General features: G+C 41.6%; 1 protein-coding gene across 1 annotated transcript in view; it reads right to left on the bottom strand.

Moving 5' to 3' along the window:
• The window catches only part of col4a5 (collagen, type IV, alpha 5 (Alport syndrome)), a 45,881-nt gene that overhangs the window by 14,774 nt on the left and 16,698 nt on the right, over positions 1 to 14,409 (bottom strand). The window contains exons 2-24 of the mRNA XM_070854601.1: positions 8,641 to 8,685; positions 8,414 to 8,503; positions 8,032 to 8,076; positions 7,645 to 7,689; positions 7,487 to 7,549; positions 7,231 to 7,284; positions 7,112 to 7,138; positions 6,342 to 6,422; positions 5,181 to 5,243; positions 5,008 to 5,043; positions 4,847 to 4,888; positions 4,609 to 4,701; positions 3,619 to 3,672; positions 3,441 to 3,497; positions 3,207 to 3,251; positions 3,050 to 3,103; positions 2,918 to 2,959; positions 2,416 to 2,509; positions 1,776 to 2,063; positions 1,443 to 1,532; positions 922 to 992; positions 528 to 719; positions 282 to 450 (exon numbers count right to left, since the gene is read on the bottom strand). Coding sequence (XP_070710702.1) covers positions 282 to 450; positions 528 to 719; positions 922 to 992; positions 1,443 to 1,532; positions 1,776 to 2,063; positions 2,416 to 2,509; positions 2,918 to 2,959; positions 3,050 to 3,103; positions 3,207 to 3,251; positions 3,441 to 3,497; positions 3,619 to 3,672; positions 4,609 to 4,701; positions 4,847 to 4,888; positions 5,008 to 5,043; positions 5,181 to 5,243; positions 6,342 to 6,422; positions 7,112 to 7,138; positions 7,231 to 7,284; positions 7,487 to 7,549; positions 7,645 to 7,689; positions 8,032 to 8,076; positions 8,414 to 8,503; positions 8,641 to 8,685 — 1,840 coding nt within the window. The remainder of the gene's footprint in view (positions 1 to 281; positions 451 to 527; positions 720 to 921; positions 993 to 1,442; positions 1,533 to 1,775; positions 2,064 to 2,415; positions 2,510 to 2,917; positions 2,960 to 3,049; positions 3,104 to 3,206; positions 3,252 to 3,440; positions 3,498 to 3,618; positions 3,673 to 4,608; positions 4,702 to 4,846; positions 4,889 to 5,007; positions 5,044 to 5,180; positions 5,244 to 6,341; positions 6,423 to 7,111; positions 7,139 to 7,230; positions 7,285 to 7,486; positions 7,550 to 7,644; positions 7,690 to 8,031; positions 8,077 to 8,413; positions 8,504 to 8,640; positions 8,686 to 14,409) is intronic.

Here is a 14,409-nt window from a genome sequence, read left to right as displayed (position 1 = left end):
GATCTATGGTAAATGTTTCAGAAACACCATCTTAGAAAATCAGTAAGAATGACGAATGCTGTGAATGTATTGTGACTGTGTTCTTGTACTGAAGGAATAATTTGCTGTGAGGAAGTTTATTTGTGTTCATTTTGTTTTTATGACTAATTTTACAACAAAACCATCAAATTTCTGCGATTTTTCTAGATTTCCTCGATAGCGAGTCCTATAATAGAGTCTTGTAAATTTGATTGATAAGGTGGCATGCGACTCACTGACCAAACCTAAAATGATCATCTTACCGGGTGGGCCGGAACTTCCAGGTCGTCCTGAGACACCTTGGTCACCTTTCTGTCCTGAAGATCCTTGAGGTCCAAAACCAGGGGATCCTGGAGGACCCCTGTCCCCTGGAATACCAGGGCCGCCAGGCTCACCGGGGGGCCCTCGTTCTCCTTTCACCAGCAGAGAGCCCTGTCGAACACATTTCAGTTATGAAATCATGGATGGATCGATCTAAAGGTTGGACAGACTGATTGGAGGCCACCTACAGAAGCTCCTTTGGGTCCAGGCTGTCCAGGCTGTCCGTCACGACCGGGTCGACCGTCCAGACCGGGGAGACCAGGCGATCCGGGGAAGCCAGTGTCACCCTTTTCTCCCCTCACGCCGCTGACTGTGATGGCATCGCCCGGGTCTCCCTTCTCTCCAGGGAATCCTGGAGAACCCGAAGGACCGGAGGGACCCTGAAACGGAAAGGAAGAAGAAAATGTCGTTCATATTAGATTTCATGTAATTGAAGTAATTTAATCTTTATATCATACCAACCATTAACCTAAAGCGAATGTGTTCAGTTCAGCGTCAAAATCACCAAATTACAGTTTGAACGCCCTGAACATCTGTTCCTGGATGATATGTGCTGTCCAGGGAAAAGTAAAAAGTACTCACAGGTGGTCCAGCAGCACCAGGTGTTCCTGAGAATCCTCTGTCTCCTTTAATGCCCGTGGCGCCAGGAGATCCTGATGGAGAGCAAAGGGCTCACAGAATTTCTTCAAACATTTACACAAGATTTATTTCTGCAGTGCACTTTTGAGCCCGTTAACTGCAAGTCTGTCTTTAAAATGCGTTTATAATTACTGATGAAAGCATCATGTGAGAGGACGTTAACTCGGCCTGGCTGCATTTATTTGGTCTCATTTTATTTAACATGTTTTGAATAGCACATGATTTATTAAATGTATGTCTCTACAAAATGGCTGGTTTAGCTATTCTAGATAATATATGGCAGTAAAAACAGTCGGGAACGGTCATGTACATACTAATTAGCTGTGGGAGAGAATTGTGAATTAGGTTTCAGTGGTTTGTCATTTCTGAAACGTGAGTCTATGTAAAAAATAAAAGGTTGGGAAACGTTGTTGTATACTGCAGGTTTACAATGTGACCAATCTATTAGAGTTAAGTGGTGTTACCTGGAAATCCAGGCTGTCCTGGAGCTCCTGGGGGTCCTGGGATGGCATCTGTGCCGCCAAAGCAGTTCACACAGGTGTCGCCTTTATCTCCTGAAACAGCAACAGATCGCTGATGTTAGTGTTTTCTGTGTTATGGTGCTCAAGCAGGGCGGCCATTTTAAATTTAATCCACTTCCTCATCTTCTTTTTATTATCTTGTGGTATTTCACATGACACTGATCCTGACAGAAACCTTACTACTGATATGTTCTTAACTTTTCTGTTATATACACAAATGATGGATAAACATCTTCTTGCTCACAGATTTTTTTGATGAGCACCAGCATCTCTCACCTTTCTGGCCCGTCTCTCCTGGGTAACCTCTATCTCCCTGCAGGCCGGGACGCCCGGGAACTCCAGGGATGCAGTTTTGTCCCGCTGTTGAAAAGCCCGGAGGTCCAGGGAGCCCTGGTTGACCCGAGGGACCAGGTGACCCCGAGCGTCCTGGGGGGCCTGGCAGACCCAGCCCTGGGGGGCCGATGTCTCCCTTCTGACCTCTCTCTCCGGGGAAGCCTGGAGATCCAGGCTGACCACCACCGCCGACAGCTGGAATTCCTGGGACTCCTGGAGGTCCTGTTAAACCTGAAGAAGGCAGGAGGCCAAAGTTAAAATTAACGCCTTAATTCAACTCAGTTATTTAGGCCTGCAACCAACAATTATCTTCATTATTGAAGAGTTTGCCAAGCTAGTGTTGTTTCCTCTGACTAAAGATCCCAAACTTATTGTTTTAGATTATTATAATTATATATATATATATATATATATATATATACACACACAACCACAATATAATACACAATACAACATTTGGCATTCAGTGTTACCATTTAACATGGTGTTGTAAGCTAAGCTAATGTGTTAGCATTACTGAAACAACCTGATTAAAGATGTTTAAATGCTTAAGTGTGTGTGTGTGTGTGTGTGTGTGTTTTACCTGATGGTCCTCTGTCTCCTTTGAGTCCAGGTGTTCCTGGGAACCCGGGCTCACCTTTAGGGCCGACCTGACTTCCTGTCTGCCCACCAATCACCTGGTGGGACGATGACAAATAAAATAAAATTTGTTTTACATTTAAGTGACATTTTTACAAACAGAATAAAGTAATAATACAGATTGTTAAAGTAAAATATTAGTTTGTAGTAAGAAATAATATAAAAGAGAGAAATGAAGCCACCCAGTGGTCAGAAGGATGTAGTCTAACATCTTACATATGAGCATGTTCTCACTTTTTAAACTCTTTTTGTTGTTACACACATTCACATTAATGGGGCTGCCAGTGCAGATACAGACTTTTATTGTCAATTAAAAGAAAAAAAACCCCTCCGAGACAAAAAACTGTGTCTGCAGATGAAGATTATGGGATAAACTGCTAATAACTCCAGAAAAAGCCACAAGTAGATCATGAGTTTGTCAAATGATAAAGATGTAGATTACGCACCACTCCTGGGGGGCCTGGGTATCCACGATCACCTTTTAGTCCCTAAAAAGAGAGGGACGGGGGGAAGTCATGACATCACCGTATTGAATACAGTTTTAAAATGTCTTTTAAAAAAGCTGGAAGTAAACCTACTCTCTCTCCATCCCTGCCTGGAGGACCTGGTTGGCCTGATTCTCCTTTGATTCCCTGATGGTGAACAAGGGGGAAAAAAATAAAGGACATTTTAAAAGATTTTCAAAACGGCTTCGCATGAATTAATTTTCCTTGAGAGTTCGTTGTTAGAACTCACGGGGAAGCCTGGAGAACCAGGGTCGCCGTCTTTGCCTGGTTTGCCCTGCAGACAGAAGAAAACAGAGACTGAGGTCCAGACAGAAACGTTGTTAGATTTCTTTGGGAAGTTAAAAAAAAAAACTGTCGGATGCACATTTTCTCTTCTGGAAAGGTGAGTCCAGGTGCTCTTAGGTGATTCAGTGAGTCTTTTAAACTCAGTTAAATCATCAGTTTATGTGTGAACTGTACTTACTCGCTTGCCTGGATCTCCTGGTTCTCCCTTGTCTCCTCTCTGGCCACCTGAAGGACCCTGCAAAAAGAAAAACACACGTAAACCACACGGCTGTCAAGGAGAGAGGTTTTCCTTTAGCTCACTAGCGGACACTTACTGCTGATCAATAAACGGTGAACAGGTGGGAATAGATACTTACAGGGGGGCCTGGAAAGCCTGAATCACCTGGGGGTCCTGGAAGTCCTGGGTCGCCCTGCAGAGAAAACCCACAAAAGAGCATTTCTATATATTTTATATCAAACAAGCAGTCTGATTTAAAATGGCGTCCAGTGATGTTTAATCTGAGCTTCACTGGTTGCTTATATTTGCTCTTGTGCTAATTTGGGACCTAAACTGCAGGATTTTACTAAAAAAAACATCACATCACATTGTAGTTACATCACATTTGAGGTTTCTTCCTGTTAAAGGGGAGTTTTTCTCGCCACTGTTGCCTAATAGAAGTGATTTTTGATTTTTACTCATGTGGGGATTCTTGAATCCTTAATTTTGAATTCCTGAATCGTTGGGTTTATCCTCTTCCTCGTCTCCTGCTGTCTAACGCTCATGGGATATGATTTGGTGTGTTTTTAGATCTATTCATTCTTATGGCTGATTGTTGTTGGTTCTTTTATTGTTTATTTTATTATATGTATTGTTTTTATTTTCTTTTAATCCCATAAAGCACTTTGTGACTTTGTTCTGTGAAAAGTGCTAAATAAACTTTACTGACTTACTTACTCATGGAGAGTGTTTTGACAAAACATTGGTTATAAATTGGTGTTTTATAGATAAAGATTGACTGATTAACTGATCGATGCATCAACCAACAAGGTAAAGGAACATTTTAAAAGTGTCCAAACTGTGCTGAGAAATCCTCTGCTGCCATCTAGTGGCTGGAGTGAAGGTTGCAGCAGGTTGTGGCGCTCAGTAGGTTTTTCATTTGCAGATAACTGACATGACATTTATTTTTATATTCATCCACATACATCAAACAAACCTACATTTTGGCATTTGTTTTTGTTTAGATCCAAACAAGCTGCAGCTTCATTAGAAAAGTCTTGAGCTTCTGGTATAAACACCAAAGTTAGAAAAGCTTTGTGTGTTTGAAGCGAGGCCATCGTCCCTCTCTGGGTTACGTTGGTATCGTTACCTTGTCTCCTCTCTGGATCTCCGTCTCAGGCGGCCTCTTCTGTTCTCCCACCTGCCCGGGAGGACCAGGAGGTCCTGGCAAACCTGGTTCACCCTGCGTTCACACACACACACACACACACACACACACCACACATACCAGATGAGATTAAAATGGAGCATAGAAAAGGTTAGACACAGAGAGCGCTATGAGTTGAGTCGGTTTTGAAGCTTCTCATTAGTGATAATCAGGTGAGGACCTTCTCTCCTTTGGGTCCTTGGAAGTTCAGTCCCATGTTTCCCTGTTGGAGAGAGCAGAGGAACACACCAACATCAGCCAAAAGGACAGAGGATCGATGTGGAGCACATCAAATGATCCTCTTGTGTTTGTAGAATCTATGTGTCAGATCTTTGAACTCACTTTTGGCCCGGGAAGACCGGGAGGACCTGGACGACCCTGGAAAACAGCACCAGAAAAGAACATTGTTGGGTTACTCTTCACTTTAGCAGCTTGGATCGCTCACCCGAAAAAGACAACATCTGCGAAATACACATTTGGACAGAGATATGATGTTTGGCTGCAGCCGTCTTCACCTCATAACCTCTGGGTCCTGGAGGGCCGAGTGGACCTTGCAAGCCGGGAGGTCCGGAGGAGCCCTGAGACACGAACACACACAGAAAAGATGTTTTAATGCTTTTCTGTAAATCTTTAACAGTTTAATCATTTAAAGTAACTTTCCTGTGAAAACAAACCAGGTTTCTTTATTTCCATGCACCTTTATTTATCTTTTTAATAAGAATATTATCATATCTATGTATGAACAACCACACTTGCTTGTAAAACACATTTATTCGTCTCATTTTGGCTCGAACATGAAGATGGTTTGTACTAAATGTTTGGAAACAATCACAAATAAAGTTGAGATCTAAACACGTGAGGCTTTTCTGTGGATGTCTGAGTTGGACCACATGAAATAACATAGTTTGGTTGGTATGCATTTCTAATATCTCAGCAAATAAACGGTGAAATTTAAAGAATGAGCGTCAGTCTCCAATATCAATAAGTCCTTAACAGTTTGAGAAAGGGCATCATATCAAAGTTTCCCAGTTTCCTGACGTCTTACTCATGTGAGACATTCCCAGCCTGGAAGGAAAACTTACAATATGAAATTTCGGATGAGGACTGGGAATGTGCTGGAGCTCATATTCGGTCTATAAATACACGCCTGAGTATAAAATGGTTAATGCAGACTTATGTGACACTGGGGAAATGAAATCAGTATATATTTAAGTGTGCACAACCAGAGGAACATTGTTTCATTGTACACGGCAGTGCAGAGAGGAAAACCCAACAAGCATTTATAGATCAGAGTACAACTGGAAGTTATCAAATCTGTTATCAGATCATTACAAATGATAACTCAACGTAGTTCATTAACTGTTATGGATTTAGATTTGACAGATGGTAAAGTTAATGACCATTTTCTTCTAATTACCTGTTATATTTAGCATCTATTGCAAATAATATACTATATTTTGTATAGATTTTTCTTTTGTTCCATTTATTAGTTTTATGTAGATATATGATATGAATGTAAGTAAAATGTAAATAAAAATAACCACTTAACAGTTTCCCCCCTTTTGTTTCCCCTTGAGGTTATTTTATATTTTTGGTGTCACTAACTCAGCTGGATGTTTGTGGTGTCTCGGCTGCCCAGCTTTGGTTTTAAAGGGTTAAAATAGACAGAAACTCACAGGGGATCCTGGCGGTCCGGGCAGGCCCACTGTTCCTTTGTCTCCAAACCGGTTGGCGGAAATCACATCGCCTGGGTCTCCCTACAGAGACAAAGACCAGAGGAAACCGTTTCAGGTTTGTTATTTCATTACATCAGACACTGTTTCTAATCAAAGTAAGCAGCAACATCCAACTGGATATAATCTATTTCATAATTTATAAGCTAAAGAACAGCCGACAAAACATTTTTCTGAATTCACTTTTGCAGCAATGACTGATTTAAAGATTTGACCTGTTAAATAGTGTTAAACATGAGCCTGAAACATTATAAAAACAGTGCAGCATCACACACACATTCATTACACGACTTTTGATCGGTCAACTACGACATTTTGTGCACAGCAGACAAACTTCTGATAGCTACAGCAAGAAAATCAAGTCCTGCGTCACCCTGTCGGGGTTCGATTTGCAGGAATGACCTGCTGGCTGTACAGTTTCCCTTAGAGAATACAGTGCAGTGTGGTATCACACAATGCTGTACTGAGCTTCGAACAGAATAAGAGTGTTTGGTGAACTACTGCGACTCAATTCTGCTGCTGGACAGCAAAGAGAAATGTTTTTCTAAAAGTATTCTTTATTTGGAGTATTACTTTTCTTGTATTCTTGTATTTCTATGTAGTTTCAACAGTTCTCTGATAGGAAATATATGAAACTCCACCATAAAGGTGAAAGTTCCTCGTCTAAACACAGTTAAACAAATGAGCACAGTAATCCTCAGTGACAGACTTACCTTTGACCCTGGAAGACCAGGTGGACCCTAAAACAGAGAAAGAAGAAGAGAATATTAAAGGAGAACATTAATTACTGTGTTAAACAGTCAGATAATGAACAGACTTCCTCGTCACTCACTGTCAGTCCTTGCTGTCCGGGGATCCCTCCACTTCCTGGGAGACCCCTGTCGCCCTGGATAGAAGGAGGAGAAGAAGAAAAAAGAAGCACATTTAACACACATCAAAAAAAATCCTCTGAAAATATTAAAAATTAGCTTTGGTGCTAAATTATTACTCCGTGTCCTTAGTTTCTGACTCCTGACTCCTGAATTTATCTGATTTATTCAAAGATTTGCACATCAGTTCGATTGTTTGGCCGTCTGTTCATCAGATACCTTTGTCCCGTTGCAGCCCGCCACTCCTCTGGGGCCTGGAGGTCCGTCGTGCCCGGGCAGACCCTGGGAAACGAGAAGCAAAAAGGAAATTGCCTCACACACCTGCTTGTCAGAGTGGGACTCGGCATTTTAGGATTTTAGACGATGGGGAAACTCACCGGAAGTCCGGGCGTTCCTGGAAATCCTGGCAACCCAGGAGGCCCCTGATAGGAGGAAAATAATAAAGACAACCTGTCATTTACAGAGTGAAGCCTGCAGAATGAGTCACACACAGGATTCAGCTTGTTGTTCCTTCATGTTTGAGAAGGTGAAATGTGGACATCTGCTGGGCAGAAGAAGGTATTACAACCTGAGATCATCCAACCAAGCTGAACTTAAACTTATTACTGAATCCTGGGAATAAATAAAGTGAGGAGACGAACCAATAAGTGAATGAAAACATGAGGTTGTTTTTTCTCTCTCAGTATGAACATTTTATCTAAAGTGTGATGCTGCTGTTTGTAAGAGAACAGACAGCAAAACATGTTAAAAAGTGAAATACTTACTCTTATTCCTTTTGCACCAGTTGTTCCCTGAGGTCCATCGCTACCCTGAGGGGAATAACAGACATTAAACCAGATTAGATGAAGAATCTCTGACTAAATTGTGTCTGTTGCACCAAGGATATAAGACTGTTCTCTAATTAAAGTTCATTCAGTATTTTGTTGACTTTGCAGTATTTTCTTTTAAAGTCCTACATGGAAACACTTGTTCATATTCAGTATTGAAATAAAATATTGTTGGTATTGATATCGAAATTCTGGATTTTAGCATTTTAGATCCACAACTTCTAACCCACAAACTCATCCAGACTACAAATGGAACCAAATGATCAAACGTAGGTTCTGACTTTGAGTAAAACATGTCTGTAAATGACCCCCAGCCCACCTTCTCTCCTCTGGATCCAATCGGCCCTTCAGGTCCGGGGAATCCTGGGACGCCTGGCTGTCCGGGGAGACCTGGGAAGCCCCGCTCACCCTGCGCACGGCGACACAGACGCATTTATTTACACATGTAGATCACATAATACTTGTTTCACAGGAGAAGATGCAACAGCTTTATAGAGTGTTAAGATGTGTGTGTGTGTGTGTGTGTGTGTGTGTGTGTGTGTCTACCTTTTCTCCTTTTTCTCCATTGCAGTCATTTTTGCCAGTGCAAGCCTGTTGAGCGACAACAAAGGGAGGAATTAGTTGTTGTTTTTTTCCCTCATTCATAAAAAAGAGTGACGTGATCGGCATTAAACTTTAAATACACAACATATATCACTAGATCAGAATTACATCTTATTACATTTCTCCTAAATAACTCCCCTGAGAGCACTTTATGATCTTTGTTTGCATGTTTTTGCTTTCAGTTGTCTGGCCGATGAATATCATCCTTATCTATCAGTGAAACAGGATCCTGTTAAAGCTTCTTTCATGCCGAAATCTGCCAGAACCACTAGAGGACGCTCCATTACTGCACACTGCAAGCTGCAGGCAGCGCTTCTTCCCACAGAGAGGGAGAAAGTTCTGCTCTGCTTGTTTGTCTGGTGTTTGGATGATGACGGTGGAGGACCAAACAACGAGCTAATCCCAAAGAGAAAACTTTTATCTAACTCAAAACAACAGTTTTCTCACAAAATCCTCCAGTTTTCTCAAAAGCAGATGCTGTGAAGATTTGTCAGAGGAAGGCCGAGAGCGGAGGGATGGGAGTGGGAGTGGGAGTGCCAAGCTGATGATTAACTTTTCCCATGCTTGTTGACACAGCGAATGCCAGACGGGCATCGATTGCACGCATGCCAGGCAGCCAGGTTGTGAGAAAGATGGAGAGGCCGAGAGCGCACGAGAGAGGACAGACGGGCAGACAAGTCAGCATTCTTCTGTGTCTGCAAAACCTTTTGTGTGTCAGCGTTTGTGTTTGATTTGGTCCTCAAACGTCTTGTTTGGTGTGGATCAACAGCCACAAAACCCAAATATATAAATCCTACAGTGGTGTAAAACGCACAAAAGCTCCAAATCCAGACAGTTTCAGATCAGATCAGATTAAAACCGTGACATGACAACATGTTTGGCGTCTCAGCCCGGTGATTCCTGGTAATGTGGTCACTGCAGGGAGGTTATTTATATATATATATATCCAAAAACACTGTTATCTCATTACCTCATAGTTTAAAGCAACCAGTGAGGGAGGAAGTGCCTGTCAAGCAGAATTAATGAACTACATTACAAGTTACACCTAACTAGCATATAGAAGTAAATAAGCCAATATTATGTACAAGTGATTGCTGTGGCACTAAAACTAAAATGGTAGCTCTGGTATTCTTAAACCTGGGCCCATATTTTGGATTTGAAATGACTGGTAGCTATGAAAAGTGTTCGAATTGGTCCAGTAGTTGTAATAGCTATAATGTGATGTTCATCCAGGGGTTCGTTTTTCTTTTTTACTGAGTGACTTTACTGTTTTAAAGAGTTAAAAAAACAAAAAAAAACAAAGTCACAGCAACTAGAACAGCAACTTCTGTGTCCTGTTCTCTAAAATCCCTGTTTTAGTGAATGTAGTCTGGTGTGTGTGCAGAGAGCGACATAACGGCTGTTTGTGGTTAAACCAAAAGGATCTTCCAGGTCTGTCTCTGTAGGGATCCTTTCCATAATGCTGTCACACACTTAGAATAACAACCTGAGCCTGTCAGTGCCTAAAACAAGCACTTTTAGTGGCCATACGTTGAAGAATTACATTACAGCCATTGAAGCTCAATAGTAGCCTGTGTATTGCCTGCTGAGGCAAAACACTGGACAAGTTTCACAAACGTGCAAAAATAGGGCGCAGGATTAAAAATACAAGAGTCATCCATCAAGTCAGCAGGTCATTAATGCTGAATTAATGCTGCAAACCTTCTGCATTGTGTAAAGGAATTGGCAAACAAACATATAATACAATTACAATACAATTAACCATTGTGTTCTTTATCATTTCAGTTGCCCACTGTGCAACATTATGTCTGCGAGATCAGTTATTTATTCATATAAGACAAAGAAGAGCAGCCAATTCTCACATTTGAAACACAGACCTTCAAAGATCTCAATAGCTGTTGATCAACTGAATAAGTGACTTGTTCTTATCTTCTCTTATCATATATGTGTCTCTCAACTAATGACAAAAAAACCCCAAATAGTGTTTCATAAAGACTCAAATCCTTGGAAAAAGCGATCCTGCCTCCCTTTAAGTACCCAGTGATATCAAAAGATGCAGGAACGCTGTTTTAGATTAATAAATAACTCACGAATAGCTGCAAAAGGCTCTAATTTAATAGAAACAATCAGCAAATAGATCAACAAGAAACAAAGCAAGCATGTTTAGGAACAAACGGGAGTAAAAACATCTGTTCACATCTGCACTTTACTAGTTCATGTCTGAGTCCGTGTGAAGTTTTACATGGAAACCAGCCCACTCAGCACTCCTGTGTGTGTGTGTGTGTGTGTGTGTGTGTGAGTGTGTGTGTGTGTGTGTACGTGCTATGTCACAAAACCAAAACAAAAAGTAGAAATGCCAAATATTTGCTAGTTTCAGGTTCTCAAATAGGAGCTTTTGGTGCTTTTTCTCTTTATTGCATCATTTTAAACCATATATAAGGTTTTCAGGCTGTTGGTTGAACAAAAAAGGAATTTGAAGATGCCACATTTGGGCTTTTTCTCATTATTTTAATCAATGAGTCATTGATTAATCAGAAAAACATCAGCCAGATTAATCTCTTTAACCTAAAGGATCACGGCAGTTTAAATCAATAATGAAAACACAGCCTCAATCCACTTTTATAAAATTCTGCAGCAATTACTTTTAGTTTTGGTTCTTACTTTTTACAGACCCGTATATTTTATTTCTTATTATCAGGATGTTTAGAGAAGCCACCACACAGTTCATTACCACATGTGGCCTGTGTTTGTATACACATGTCACATTCCTGTGCATGTGTGTGTGTGTGTGTGTGTGTGTGGGACGTGTCCATAAACCAGGTGTTAACCACAAGCTGACAGACAGATCAGTGGTCTGATAAACGACAGTGACTCATCCGTCTTCCTGCAAAGCTCCAAGGCCAAAAGCTCCAAGGCCACAACCAGGGTTGACGGTTTGATTCCCACTGAACGTTCCCTGCACACATGCCAAAGTCAGGAGTGTACACACAGGGTCGCATGTTGGCGGCAAACACACAACGCGTGTTATCTTGACGGGAGTTTGCTTGGGTTATCAGGAGAGACTCACACACATACACGCCTGAGTGTGTTTGCACATGGGTAGTCAAGTGTGTGTGTGTGTGTGTGTGTGTGTGTGGAGGTGTTTTTACAAGCCCTGAATCTCCAGATTAGTCTCTGGTCTGCTTCAGCTCAATGCAGTCTGCTCTCCCACGCCCAGGCCTGCAGCTCACACTCTTTTCACCTCCATCTCCCTCTTTCTCTTCATCCATCTGTTTTCCTGTCGTCTCTACTATCGCTCTATTTTTTTGAACATTAACTAGTGTTCATGTCCTCAAATGTGCCTCAAATGTATGAATAAAGGAGTGACTGACAAATACGCTGCATTCATCCATTAAAAGAAGGAGAAAAGTGATACATATCTGATGCAGGTCATCTGGGGCTGATTTTTAAAATAGTTTGGTGAGTTAAATGCACAAAGGCTTGCATGAAATACCCCATCATATCACTCTTAAACTTGTATCAAATCTATTAATAGATCTTTTATGTATCATCATGTCTGGGCAAACCTCTCATATTGTACTCAACCATTGCTGTACCAGCAGATTATGGATTATTTTGATGAGATGTACAGAAAAAGACACAATAAATAAATGATAACTTTCTAATTTAAGACCCTAAAAGATCATTTTCTATCAGAACAGTATTATTTTAATGATGACAACATGATGTGTCCCCTCCATCCTCAACAATATGGGTCATAACAAAATTATTGTTAATTGCTTCTCTGCTGAATCAACTTGTGATGTTTCTTTTGGTTTTGCTCTAAATGTACATGTTCCTTATAGAATATAGGGTGCCCCCCATGGTTCAGGGGTTAAGATGTCAGCCATGAGCCTCATCACAACCGGCTCAAGTCCAGCTGGGCTTTCCTATCCTGTTAATCATCCCCCCGACCCCTGAGATATATCCTGTGACCCCTGGTGGGAGTCCTGACCCCCAGCTTGGGAACCACATACATAAAAATCAGATTATCCTGACAAATACTGAAATAATGATTCCAACCATGTCCGTCTGTCCCGCACCACGTGGCCACTATTACTAAATCAGGTGTGTAAATTATGATATAACCTGCATGTGTGCATCATTAATCTATTTTATCATGAATCTATTATATCGACAGTGAAAATGCTCCACAGACCCACTGAACTAATGATGCTGTTACATGTTTGCTTGCTGTTATTGTGTGTTTTATTCCTTATTTATATGCTGAGGTACTGAGGTGTTTACTGCGAATGATTTGCCCTTAAATTAAAAAAAAAAACCCATGAACTCTCTCTCTCTCACTCTCCCCTTGCTCTTTCGTCCCTCTCTCTACCCTCTCGCTTACCCCCACAGCACTGACGGGGCATGTAATCCACTTAGAGAGGTCAGTGAGCTGCAGATATGTGCTCCACTCTCTCTGTCTGTATCTCTCTCCATCTCTCTTTTAGCTCTCTCTATCATTTTCCCTCACTCTCTCCTCACCTCCGTCCCACTTTTTGCTCCGCCACGCCAACCCTGCGATCAGGCCCGTGGGGAGGTAAAGCCTGTTCAGCACCACTGGAGGTCCACATAGGACCGTCACAGTCATGGCTGCCTTTTTTTCCATGTACAATCTGAGGTCAAGATGAGGCAGCAAATGACCAAAAAGTATCCTAAACGTATGTCCTCATGGGGTTGATGCTTCGGAATTAAAGTCAGCATCCTTTATCTCTTATTTCATGGTAAATCTATGATTGAAAATAATACGTTTGGAGTATTTATATAAAAATCCCTTGCAGAGCAGCATGATAGCAGCAGGTGTGCGTTCCCTCCCTTTCGTCCCTTTTTGAGTGATCTAACGATCAAAATCTAGATTTTTAGCATGTTTAATAATGTGCACGGTCCCTTATGAGTCAATAATTAAACAACACAGCACAGCAAATGTGCCACAGTGGATAAAATGTGTATTTCTGACATGCTAAGACATGCTAAATGCTGCCTCCAGCTGCAGAAGAGAAAGTGTGTGCAACAAGATAAGTATCTTAGAAGATCTGATCATGAAATATTGCAGTGTACCAACTAAACCTTGGTGATAAATGGTGGAGAAATGGTGCAGGAGTGTGTCAAGGGTTGGTTTTTGTACACAAAGAAGCGAAAAGAAGTCTAGGTGTGTGCAAAGCGATGAGTGAGGGGACCCAGGTGAGGGTGAGGAGGGGGAGGGGGAGGTGGACAAGGGGGAGGAGGACGAGGAGGAGCGAGCGGAAGGCATGCACCCGGGGATTAGACTGGCGAGACTGGAATTCCCCCGCTCATCAAAGACTGATGATTAGACACCTACACACACCGCCCTGCCCTGGATAACACACACACACACACACACACACACACACACACACACACACATATGCAGTCATAGAAACATGGCACATGCAAATTGAAACAGTACACACAGCTGCAAAGACAGAAAGAGTGTGTATACGTCATTTGAGCATCTTTAACACACACACACACACACACACACACACACACATACATGCTACAATCCAACAAACTAATGTTAAATGTATTCAGGCCTAATTCTGATCTATTATTATGAACATTTGCACATATTGCTGAGGACATGAGTGCACTTATATCTGAATCTAATCTAATTTATAGGCTTTCATTTATGTTTGCTCGTCGAGTGGCGTG

Source organism: Pempheris klunzingeri, chromosome 23 (assembly GCF_042242105.1).
Source record: "Pempheris klunzingeri isolate RE-2024b chromosome 23, fPemKlu1.hap1, whole genome shotgun sequence".
NCBI lineage: Eukaryota > Metazoa > Chordata > Actinopteri > Acropomatiformes > Pempheridae > Pempheris > Pempheris klunzingeri.
This window is presented reverse-complemented; position numbering and strand designations above follow the sequence as displayed.